Raw genomic sequence first — 13,571 nt, forward strand, 5'->3', positions numbered from 1 at the left:
ATTTAGTGGAACGAATTTGATGCTCGAAATTGTAATTTCTTTGATTAATAATAACATTATATATTTGCAGGGCTCTGTTGATTTTCTAGGGACTTTGATACTGTTTGAAATTATTAAAATATAAATTTATGTTTTGCAGCGGCTTGTTTTAATTAAACTTATTCGTTCACCTCATCCTTCGCTTTTGCAACAATTAAAATCGACAATTATAGCACTGCGCACTTAAAAGTATTCGCTTCTGTTGCGTCAAACGTGTAGTGAAACTAATTTGTTAATTTGCGAAACCAAGAGAGACAAGAGTCACAGGAATCATGTGAAAAATGACGACCAAATATCGTGTTATGAGGTTCTTTTTCTGGCACCCTAGGCGAAATATTTAATCACCGCCCCCCTATCTCCAAGAACAACCGCTGATCAGGAAAGGTCGCCCTCTGGGCCGCCGCCCAGCCTCGCCCTCCATAAGACCGGTATTGCATTTGCTCAAGATTTTTATGCATTCTCCCACTATATCCGTTAAGCATACAGGATGTTCGTTTCAAAACCAACCACCCGAAATATCTCTTGATTAAGAGGAAAATTGAAATAATAAAAAAAAACGTCTATTTAGATATTTAGGGGAAGTTTAATTTGACATTAAAGAGAATTGTATTAGTCATCCCCTGATCCCCAGTTACCCTTATTTTGATACTTCAAATGGCACCCTACATCGAGTGGCACACCACTGCAAGCGGAATTCAATTTGGAATATAACTGTATCAAGCAATCTGAAATTGGTTAATAGAGTTGTGAGTTAGATGGACAAATGTAGTCTATACTGTATTCAAAGTTAAGATAGAGTGAAAGTAAATAAAAATTTAATATAAACACTGAATGCCATTGGCTGCAAGATGAGTGCAGAGCCGTATTTAGGTGTGAGTATTCTCTTTCTAAAATACGGTAAATGAGAGAAAAAAAGGAACAATACCTAAATAATGTCGAATTATTTAAACATTTCTGTTTTTTACGGGATTTCCTCAAACGGTTAAGGTGTATATACAGGGTATTATTTAAGAACGTAGCCAAATTTCAAGGCGTGATTCTTTGAATGATTTTAAGAAGAAAAATTTATATAAACATAGGTCCGGTAATTCTTCATTTTCAAAATACAGAGTGTCAAACTTTTTTTTTTATAGCGTATCCTAATAATCCTTTAGCCGATTTTATTAAAATTTGACAGTATTATTTATGGTTATTATTGTTATTTATGCGCAACTGACTTTTTTAAAACTCATATACTTTTCTCGCCTTAAGCAACTAAAAACACAACTTTTTTTGTTTCTTGCATTTTTCCGCATCTTACTTCGTTTTTGAGGAAAAAAATCACTTTATTGGATGTCCTTGAGACAACATAATAAAAAATTAAAAACTACCAAACTATAAAAAACTTGAATGTACCTGTTACTTCGTTCCCTATCAGCCCTCTCTTGAATGTTTTTATCTTAAAAATGAAACATTACGAGACCTATGTTCGTATAAACTTTTCGTCTTAGAATCATTCAGTAAATCACCCCTTGAAGTTTGGCCACGTACTTAAATACCATCCTGTATATGTACTGCAACCGTTCGAGAAAAATCCTGTAAAGAGCAGAAATTACTAAATAATTCAATATTATTTAGGTATTCTTTCTTTCTTTCTTTAACTTATGGCGTTTTAGACAGAGAACACTCTTACTTAAATCCGGTGCTGCACTCATCTTGCAGCCAATGGCACTCAATGTTTACATTAAATTTTTGTTTACTTCCACTCTATCTTAACTTTGAATAGAGTATAGAGTACATTTTTCCTTCTAACTCCCGACTCTATTAACCAATTTCAGATTTCTTGGTACAGTTATATAGCGAATTGATTTCCACTTGCAATGATGTGCCACTCGATGGGAGTGCCATGTGAAATATCAAAGTGAGGGTAGTTAGAGGTCAGGGGTTGACTGATACAATTCTCTCTAATGTCAAATTAAACTTCCCTCTAGATATCTAAATAGACGTTTTCTTTCATTATTTCAAATTTTCGTCCCAATCAAGAGACATTTAGGGTGATTCGTTTTGAAATGAACACCCTGTATGCGAAATTTAATACATTTATCATCTATTTGACCCTTCAAAATCGTCCGAGGAAGGCAAATTGATCGCCATCCTCGCAGCCATTTCGCGGGGCGCCAGTGCCATTATCGTAATTTAAAACGTCCTATTTGGCCATTCAATGTTATCAACATGAATCAGGCTAAACCTGCAATCGCCTGCAGGATTATTGTTATTTGAGTAGCTGCCTCATGAATAACACACTATAAATACCTCTAGAACAATATAGGGATCAACATGAGGAGGGAGAGAACAATTGTGCAAATAAAGGCTCAGTGAGTACAAAAGTGCATCATTGTTGACCTTTGTCGGGTAGATATCTACCATGGTAAATCTGGCCTGGAATCTCCCCTAACCGGTACTAAAAAATCGGTTCAAGGGCGGGACAAAGCTGCATTTGAGACATTAAACCATGAAATAGGGTTAATTAAAACCTGGAAAGCCCTTAGAAAGTTGCGTGTTGCCTTGCACTAAACATTCTTTGAATGTACGAGTTTAACGTGGGGTTTAGTTAATCAGCATTGACACAGTGGCCAAATTTCGACACTAACCTTGAGCCAAGTTTAAACATTGTTGTAGATGTTGAGAGCGCTTGAGGCTGACTTCTTTCGGGGTACCTACAAAAGAATGAGAGACCCACTTTATTATTATCCGCGTATTTCTAAGATGTTACTTAAAAGCACCTCGCATCACTGCAAACATTTTAGATAAAAATTCATTATCATTACATTATCAGCTTTCTCCGATTCATTTTTTTCGAGTTTTTTTAACAAAAACGAAAATCCAAATTTTCGGATTTTATCGGACATTTCCGAAAGTATTCGGATTTTCAAAAATTCGCAAACGGATTATTGTTGGGCATCAAAATACGCAACTTTGCTTGCATTTTGTATTATGTATATATACCGACTTTTGTATATTTTACCGTTTCCGATATCTCCATACATAGACTCGGATTTGTTACACCCTGTGTGCGAAATGGTCTCCTTCTGGAGACGCAGCCTCTCATTCTCGCTTTTTTTTATTTTGCAGGTAAGTCGAAAACGGCTACATATGAATTGCAATGAAATTTGCCGTATAATCTATTTTGCTTCTTGGGGCACATTCGACAGGGGCAAACCATCAGGGGCAATGGTCAATGGCTAGAAGATCGAATGTTAAATACACCAGAACTGTTTCATTCCTCTATGATGGTTGGTTTTTGTTTATGAAATTCCCGGTCTGTTGTGCAACTTTTTTTATCCCTTATTGAATTTTGATTTGGAGACTCAATTAGACGGAGAAAAATGTTATTTTTTATTTCGATCTCTGGAAAATAAATTGCGAAAAATATGATTGTTGTGTAATTGACAAAAACGCCGTCAACAGCTCAGTTCATTGTTGACAATGCCATTGAACACATAGCCTGCAGAAGGAAATAAAAGTATAAATTTGTAATAATACAATTTATCACTAAACGCATACATTTTTCAAAACTTACTTAAAACTTGGCAAATCTAATCGAATCAGAAGATTATGCGGGACACCTTGTATAAATCGGCGGCTCTTTGAGGATTCTCGTCACTTTGTATAAAACACGGCATCTTGTCGTATTTTTCATAATTTTCATACTTTTGAGTCGTCGTTAAAATAGATTGAACAATAGTTAACGTTAACTCTCCGATAATATTATTTTAAAACAATTCTGACAGGAGCTAAACATCAAAATGAAACTTTTGTTTCTTAGCGTGGCAGAAGTCATGGCCAACTAGTGGGTTATTCGATAATTAATGTCTTTTTTTTAAGTTTTTCAAAATCAATTTATTCGTATTAACAACAAACATTAATCAATGGTACATTGACCATTTTGTTGGATGACCTTTTGCTGTCTTTCGGAAAATGGAAAAATTCCGCGTTCGAAGAAGCTTTGATTTTCACAAGTAAAAAACTGATCCCACTCATTTTTAACGGCCTGGTCGGAATCGAAAGTTTTACCACCAAAATAGAGTAAACAGTACAGTGATTGCCACTTTAAAGACTAGTGCATTTTGAATTTCATTTTATTTATATCAATGTATAAATTTCTACCATTAAATTCACTTCAGATGCTTTAGAATAGTTTAAAGTTTATTATGTTGTCGTTTTTTTACACTCTTAGGATCAACAAATAACAACAAAACATATATTATTACTCTTTGATCAATTTTCAGTGATTGGCACTAAAAAGGCAATAATTATTATCAAGCCAGACAATAATTGGCATTCCCCATTTTTACATAGAAATGGTAATGTTTAATTAGAAACACTAACAATTAGCAGCGATACCGACCTAGAAATGGATGTAACAACCTAGGTAAGTGTGTAACAATAATAGCAAGTTGGTAATTTTTTATGTCGAGAGGTTTATTAGTAATTTTCTTATTTTTCCTTCTAATTGTTGTCGCATACTCTATCTTAACCGTTTTTTCTCTCATCTTCTTTCTTCTTTTTTTGTCGTTTACGCTTTCTCTCATCTTTTTGTTTTTTTTTTCATATATTTTCTTTTCTCTTTTATCTGCTTGTTGTTGTCTCCACTCTTTGGAAATCAGCACAAAGGGCATCTTGGATGCATTTCAAGTGAAAAATGTCTAATAACCAAATGTCCATAAATGCTTCTTTTTCAAAATACAGAATGTTAAAATATATGAACAAAAAAAGTTTTCCTTGAATATTTCTAATATGGCTCAAATTGGATTTTTGAGTTTTAACATGCGAATGTATAGTAAAGAGCCCCATATCTACATGTACTCAGATTTTTTCCATGCGACAGTAGCGTACGCTTTAGATATATTTGCTATACTATTGGCAGGCGAAATGAACGACGCTGCGTTTGCTGTTAGTCAAGACCAATTTTTATGTTCTTTGTTCCAAACGGAACCGAAAAAAATTACAGGAACGCTTTATTAATAATCGATCAGTACAAGGTTTATTTAATTCAAAATCAACTAAAAAACAGCTTAACTGATTATTATAAGAACTGTTGAAAATGACCACCATTACTAATAATACATCTGTCTTAGGTAAACCTTGCAGTGATTATAAACTAGCTGCCATTTTATATGTCAGTAAAAAAATAATATTTATATTATAAAGTAACAGTAAAAAATAATATTTATATTATTTTTTACATCAATAAGAAATACTATAAAAAATGTTTAGAAAAATGTAAATTCTAACCTTCGATTTGAAACAAAATGCCGACTATTATAAATTTCTAAAAAGCTCTTAATGAACAAAACGTAACTACCACTTGACGAAGAGGGTGTCCCATTTAAGAAATCTCAGCCCTGGTAATTTTCTCAAAAATGGGGACACCTGTGAAAAACCTGAGTATGCTACTGGATTCTATATAAAAAACACATGTAAGATTTCGTTTTTACCAAACTGATAACTTATAAGGAAACTGAATTACAATAGCTGTCTAAAAATGAAGTTTTCAGTTTCGCCCTGTATTTCAAAAACCAAAAAGGCCACCATAAATATATTTGCGGGATCGTTTGTTTTACAAAAAAGTGACACAGGTTTGCAAAAACTTCAACCCTCGCACTGTAATAATAACGGAGATACCCTGTAAGTGTCGAAAAAAAGACACCTTGTACAGGAATCATTTTGTGAACGGAAACACATCGAGATCTAAAATTCCTCGAATTTTACCCGGGAAATTTCATAATTTAAGGGTCTACCATCCCCCTTTAAAACGGAGCTTAGTACGTCTCTGTTTTGTGATTAAGTCCAGTTGCAGTTTTTGTGGCTATTGAGAGACTCTTGAAGCTGCAAGCATACGTAAACTCCCTTTCATTGAGATCTCATTGAGAGAGAGAAGGAAATGTTGGATAGTCTAAAATTGCCTAACTAATCCTTCTAAGCATTCAAACATTTTGCGTCTAATTACCCCCTTTCAAATAAGCCTCTACACGCCCCTGTTTCCGGACGAATCAACTTATTAATTGTTGTAGTTGTTGAGGATACTTGAGGCTACAATCCTAAATAAACAGTCCCTCGTCGTCTAAATTTTCTAGAGTGTTCTGTGAGATCTTTGTGTCGTGCCGATTTATCTCTCAGAAAGGGAGGTTGTACGCCTCTACTCCCTCGACGAATCATCGAAGTTTTTGAAAATATTTAATCCAGCGTAAACCACCTGCCATTCAGAAGGAGTATTAAGGTATAAAATTCCTCTAATTTAAATTCAAAAAGTTGAGAGTTCATCAGACCTCCCATCCCTTTGCAAGTGGGGCCAACTACGCTCCGGCTTAATGAAGAAGCAATGTTGCAATGTGTGCAGAGATTATTAAGAGTAGAGGGATCCTCAGGACTTTGGTCTCACATAAAAGTACTTTTCATTGAAGACGCACTTTCAAGCTTAAAATTCTTTGAATATTTCTTCAAAATTTAGATAAAAATTACCCCCATGAAAGCGAGTTTCACTACGTTCCTGTTTATGATGAGGCAATGTTGCATTTTTTGCTAGGGCTCTTAAGGCTATAATATTGAATAGAATTTTCCACTGATTGCCAGACAGCCTGAAATACCTTAAATGTTATTTAGGACCTTTCCCTGGATTTTGGTTCTATTTATTACCTTAAAAAGAAGGACTATGTATGATCCCGTTTCCTGAACCGTATCATTTCTGTAGTTATCGAGGACCGTGAGGCCTACCATCTTCTATACACAGTGTACCAAAAATATACCAACATACTTTAAGGGGCGGACATCAATATAAACTTTCTTCTTTCATAAACATATGTCCGCAAAACAAAAAAAACTGTTAATTTCTCATTTGGATAACTTACCGATATGCACTGATAGATTGGAAAAGGAATTCCTTTAGCCTGGCCGGCACGCTCTCCTGATCTCAACACCCTGGATGTTTTCCTTTAGGGTGATCTCAAATCTCTGGTCTACGAAACGCGTATTCGTAATGAGGAAGATTTCTTGGCAAGAATAATAGCCAGTTGCACAGATCTATTATACAAGCTATTTCCGAAATATTCCATAACGTTCGCGACTCAATAAACCGAAGGTGCAATCTTTGTATTGAAGGAAATACGCAACATTTTGAACAATTACTGTAAACCATTATTTATTTATGAATAAAACAACGTATAACACGAACAAACGTGATTATAATGACCAAACCCCCATATTACCTTTTTTCTGCTTAAACGGCTCATTTGCAGGCATATGTTTATTTAAGAAAAAAAATTGTATTGATATCTCCTACAATCCCTTAAATCTTGTCGGTATATTTTTGGGACTCCCTGTATAACCACTTACATTGAATGGAATTCCAAAATTTCTGGAGAATTCCTTCCAATTTTTGAGGTCTACACACCCCTCTGTCCTGATGAACCCAAACTGTAGTTTCTGCAGTTATTGAAGAGGCTTAATGCTACAATCTCGTATATTCGGAATTACATTCAGAAGGTGTCTGGTACCTCAAAGTTTTCGAGATGTTGTTCCAAATTTTTGAAGAATTTTCTTCTCCTTTATCCATTCTCAAGGGCAGGTCCGTACACTCTCGTTTGCCGACGAATCAACGTTGTAATTGCTGTAGTTATCAACAATACTTAAGACGACAATCCAGCAACCTTCTTCCTGAGCTATCTCAACAATATTTACCACTTCGCTTAACTTTACCATCTCAGAGATATGATCGCATGAGTGCACTTTTCTGCTTCATGGAAAATTTTGTGATTTATGGTCTTGACACGATGGCTGATGTCTATTTCCGAGGATTTTCGAAGCTTATACACATGCGACACGTCAACAACCGTTAAAGCTCATCTTTCGGCCCACACCTGAAGTTTTCTTTACTTCCACGAGCAGTGGATATTAAAACCGAAGCTTACGCATCGGGAATAAATGCGGAAAACAAGGGGATGTTCCCATATTTCCACCCTCTTGTTCCCCTGCTTTGGCTGTTTGATATTTTTCCCTACAAGACGTATACACAAACGTCGAAGGCCCCAATTACAGCCCCATAAATCTGATTAATAAATCTCGTATCTCGTCGATGGAGAACCAATAAATCTGCTCTCGACGATCCGGGAAGAAATAATTTAATATTCCTCCTCTAGATCGATTTTTTGAAGTGCGAATATCAATCAGATTAGCTTATTAACATCCACTCGACAACACGAACCCGCTGCATGCGAAAGCTCCCTAATTGAACACCTCGATAACACACTCAAATAACCTCCACAAAATAATTACCACAACCTCTGGGTCTTCTTGAAGCTTTCCTCGTGAAGGTGCGCATCTTCTCCTTGAACCTCCTCAGAACTATATCCTCCTCCTCGCTGGAAGCGGAAGAGGACATGACGGAGGAGAGGCAGATGGAGCATTGACTGGAGGAAGTGCTGGAGCTGGTTTCCTCCTCCAGGTTTAAAGACGTAAGACGCCGATGGTCAGTCATAGTACACACACACACACACGATCAAACTTTGATCACCACTGGTGACTAATTGGTTATTAATGGCGTATCGGCAAAGGTCAAATATAATCGGAGAGGTATAAAAAGTAATTGTTACAGTGATTGTTTATAATCATATCGAGGCAGGTGGTCGTCGATGGAATAAGGTATCTAATAATAATAGTTTTTATTGTGCGCGGTTTGGTTTTGATTATGTAGAAAGCTAAAAAAATCATGAAAATAAGCTCTAATTGGTTTTTATGAAGCGCAGTGCTTGTGATAAAATGGCGAATGCGACTTGGGCAAAAACGAGTTTCAGGGCAGTCGTAAGTCTTTGGAAGTCAAAGTTTTTCTGAAACGCAAATTCGTAAAGAAATCCTAAAACCGAAATGCGAATTTCTCATTTCAAAAATAGAAAAATTAAATCTTCGGTTAGAGATGAGGTGCTGTAACAAAGCTTTGACAAGTCGATCACCAAAAACTACTCTCCATGTATCCTAAATTTCGTCAAACAATAAATCGATAAACAGAATAATACTAAGGATGCAAATCCGTAATGGAATCATAATATAAAGAAAATATCAATTTCGACTTTGCAGACTATGAAAAATCGTAACTTCAGTTAGGGATGAGACACAGTAACGAAGCTTTGCCAGATCGATAGCTAAACTATCCTGGATTAGCCATAATTTTGGTTGAACCCTAAACAAACAAACAGGGTAGTTCCCGAGAACCAATGGTATAATAGACTAGGGATGAGCTACACTAACGAGGCCTCGATGAATCTAAACTATGACAAAGGACAAGCAATGGCATCTATCTTTAGAGATGCATCTATCAATTGCATGTCTGAAGCAAAATATATCTATTTTTAGAGATGGGCCTCAATATCGACGTTCTCTCTTCCATCGGTAACTAGCCCCATTCTTTATTGGAAAATACTTTAAGAAGTTCATTGGGTCGAAAAAATGAGTAGGGGTGATAAAGTGTCAAGAGATATTTTTAATGCTAAGGAGTCCATACATCTATTCCTCGGCACGTCGTAAACAATGTAGATTGAATAAACGTGCGAAGCGCGCCCACGTCAGCGCGCGCCACTGTCCCAGCTTAGAAGCAAATTAATAAATTGCCTTATGACTATTTTTAACTGTCCATTGCGCCTCGGGACCGAACAATAATTAATAATAATCGTTTTGCACATAATAATTCAGCACATGTAAACGCGGATACAAACGAATCACCACTGACCTAATAATAATTTCTGCTGAAAGGTTTTTAAGAAATGTAACATAAAAGCTGTATACACAAATTGACAAATCGTTCTGCAATCAGTTACACTTTCCAAGATTTCGGTCGAATTTTGTAAGAAGCGTTAGGGATGGGGTGACGAATCGACACAAACAGGTACTCGAGGTACATCTGAGTCCATCAGCTGTTCTCTCCCATCTCTACGAAAAAAATCGCTGCCAGGATTTATTTATATCCGCGTTTTTGCCTTGGAAATCTAACTGACATGTGCTGGTTCACTACTAATATGAATTTGGTTGCTATTAGCATACATGTAGAACATTAAAATATGATTCACATTGAACGTGTCAATGTGTCTTGCAACTGGCATGGAAAGTATATCGAATTGAATGGAGTCATTGGCATTAGGTTCCTGGATCGATCCGTGTAGGTTTGAGAATGATTGATGGTCGTGCATTTTTCCATTAGATTATAGATTGAGTTGTGGAAATTGTGACTACATTAGCTCCACCCAGGGAACTAATTAGTGAAAAATTGTTTAATCTTTTTTGTGGCACTACTGTGGAAATGGAAAATAGTGGCAAAGTGCAAAAAGTAGCATCTACGTCAATGATTTTGTTCGGCCAATCTGAATTCAAGTTTACTTTCGTGCCAGTTTGGCCAAATGAAAAAGGGTAGTCTAAGGTCGCTTTAAGTCAATCAAAGCTTAGGTCATGGATCTCGAGTATCACTCACTGCTCACCGAGGAAGAAACAATTCCAACATCCCTTTTCTAGCATCGCTCAAAGCTTGTGCTTTCCTAACAACTCCTCGAAGTTCAATTAGAGTGTTCTGACCGATTTGGTCAAACGTGTGTACGAGTCAAAAATTCATAAAACGTATCGTTTTCGTCTAAGGTCAATGAGGATTAAAAATATCGACAAGGTCAACCTGGTTGAAAAAATAATTTTTAGAATTTAGTATTAGAATTCTCGAAAATCTCGATATCCTCATCTTGCGTGGATTAATACTTAAGATCTCTTATTTCCATCTGAAATCAGTCATAATTAAAAGTCTATGAGAAGTTTCCTCATAAGGTCAACTTGGGGGAAAAGAGAATTTTCTCAGGAGCTTTGCCTCAAACTGAGTGACTTAAAAATTCGAAGAAAAGTTCCTGATTCTCGTCTGATATTGACCTCGATTAAAATACATCGAAAAATTCCCTCTGACAGTCAACAGGTTGACCTTGCCCGCAAAACAATTTGGTTGATTTACAATTGATGGATGTGCACACACACGTATTTGTTTATGTCAATTAAGCAACCGACCAAACTATCAGCCGAAAAATATTGTTTAATGTGTGGTAGCCCTTAAGGTCAAATAGGACTGGTCCAGAAATCCGAGAGTTCACCCTTAAATTTTTTGACTATTCTACATGTGATGCCCGGGGGGAGAAAAATTGTGAGAAATCTAATTTTTTGTCCAAATGTCATACATAAGTTAAATGTGGGCGATTCGGAGGCTCTTAAGATCTCCCATTTTCGTCAAAGGTCAAATCAAGACTTCATACCTCGAAAAGTTAGTTCTTAAGGTCACTTCGGGTTAAAAAAGAAATTTGACAGTTTACTATTAAATTTTCTTCTAAACCTCTATATTCTAGATATGTATTTTCGATTTGAGTGTGTCTAAAAATCTATTTTTCTGATCCAAAATTAATCAGATTGAAAACATCGTCAAAAGCACATGAAGTCTTTTGCTGAAAAAATGCTTCAGAGTGAGCGATGATCTTCTTAAGCTCAATTATGGTCAAAGTTCAGTCAATACCTGAAAAAACTCTTCCATAAGGTCACTCCAGGTTAAAAGAGAGTTTTCTAAGTTGAGTCAGTAAAAAGCACCAAATATTAGTCTGTTTCCTCAAAGATAAAATAAATAAATTAATAATAATAAAAAATAAAAAATAAAAATAAATAGTTCAAATAATTGAAAAATTGCGAAAGGTCAATGTGGATTGATAGAGAGTTTCCAGGATATTTCCCTGAGATTTCTTTGAAATCTTGATAACCTGCATAAGCTCAATTCGAGCACAGCAAAAATTTATGAAATTTGACAAAATCGTCAAAGGTCAAACAATAGTCAAATTCTCTAAAAAATCGCCTCTTAAGGTCAATAAATGAAAGTTCGGGAAATATTTTTTTTGTAAAAATTGTAGAAAATCTTGATGTAAAAGTAATTTAGGAGAGTCAAATTCAGAAATAGATAGGTAGTACAATTGTATTTAAAACTGCTCGTTCACGTCTGAAACTAATCAGGATTAATAAACCTCTATTTGTAATGTCAATTAAGGTTAATAGAGAATTCGGTTGAAACGCTCGTAAGTCAATAGCAATAAAAAGGTAACTTCCAATACAACCATCAGTTTTAATGAGCATAATATCTACCGGTAATTTATAGCAATAGGGATGTGATCCCCGCAGACCTACAAAATCTCCCAATATGGCAACATTGCCGTATAAATTTATCTTTTAGCGCACATTCGCGATGTTGCCAGGTTTACTACACCCCTCACCCCTTTACAATTATCATTATAAAGGGGTGGTGAATATATTTACCTAAATAACAAAAAAATGTATTTATTCACTTTATTTTCTTGCTTCTGTTTTCGTTCGATCTACAGCAAAGTCCGCCATGTTAACCCTCATAATCGAGGGTAACATAAGGAATTTCACTATCTTCATCCAATTACAATATCTATAAATAAATCCCTTACAATAGCTAATACTAACTCGTCAATACCGATCGGCTAGTTTACAAGCCATCCCCCAAAGAGCATGAGGCTAATCCCAATCGCTCTCCGGTTCGCTTAATTAACATAACATTAATATGAAATTTAAATAAACACAACGCAAAATAATGATGTATTCGTATTGCGGTAAAATGTTAATTTCAATTTTCTGCTGAGAGCTCAGCGGACCATAATATGCACTGTTACAGCACGCAAGCAGTGAAACCGCTCAGGGATTTAGCATTATACAAGATGTTTCATTTAAACTGACATAAGCGATTATCTCTGAAACCAAATTTAAAATCAAAAAAAGTTTCAAACGAACATTACTTTTGTGAAAGGGGACGTCCAACGCACACAAGCAAATTTCTACTCGAGGTCATTTGAAGGACATTTCAAGGCCAACATTGCTTTTTAAATGGAACATTCATTTTTTTGGTAAATTCGCAAAGAGCTTAAAAATCAAGTATTTTTTGCTGAAAATGTGTTTTCTAAAACTTCTTGTTTTGCTGATATTAACAAAAGTTGAAATGGCGCATTTAAAATAACACATGACTTAAATTACGAAAAAACTTTATTAATGAAAAATAAAAATTCACAGATCCTAAAAATTAACCCAGTGTCATAGTAAAAATTATTTTTAAACATTTATCAGTCGAATAAATGCTCAAAATGTTAACCTTCCGCATCGAGACATTTTCCAATTCTCATGGTAAACGATCCCAAACCATTTCCAAGCATTTTTTCAATGATCGCTTCTCAAGCTGCTCTGATGCGGTTTTCTAGATTATCCGAAGTTGTTGGGACTTGAACGTACACTTTTTCGTTAAGATAACTTCAAAAAAAAGTCTAATGGTGCCAAGTCAGGTGATTCGGGTGGCCAGTTCACTGGACCTATTTAGTTGTTTTCATTGCTCACAGTTCTTGAGCGAGTTTTTGTACTTGTCTCCACGTTTCCGGTTTCAAGAATTTCTTGATTATTCGATAAAACGTTCGACGACTAGGTATTCTTTC

The 13,571-nt window shown here is 35.6% G+C and overlaps 1 protein-coding gene across 4 annotated transcripts in view; it reads right to left on the reverse strand.

Annotated features, from left to right (window-relative positions):
- Positions 1-13,571, reverse strand: part of Adcy2 (adenylate cyclase type 2 Ac76E) — a 37,712-nt gene that overhangs the window by 19,630 nt on the left and 4,511 nt on the right. Inside the window, exon 1 of one of the 4 annotated variants that reach the window (XM_066394446.1) lies at positions 8,350-8,735. The exons of 1 other annotated variant lie outside the window; for it this stretch is intronic. In XM_066394446.1, the coding sequence (XP_066250543.1) occupies positions 8,350-8,551 (202 nt within the window). In that variant the 5' untranslated portion in view covers positions 8,552-8,735. Of the gene's footprint in view, positions 1-8,349; positions 8,736-13,571 lie in introns of those variants that run through there. 2 more of the 4 variants (XM_066394442.1, XM_066394444.1) reach the window with 2 other exon arrangements.

This window comes from Euwallacea similis, chromosome 10 (assembly GCF_039881205.1).
Source record: "Euwallacea similis isolate ESF13 chromosome 10, ESF131.1, whole genome shotgun sequence".
Taxonomy (NCBI): Eukaryota; Metazoa; Arthropoda; class Insecta; order Coleoptera; family Curculionidae; genus Euwallacea; species Euwallacea similis.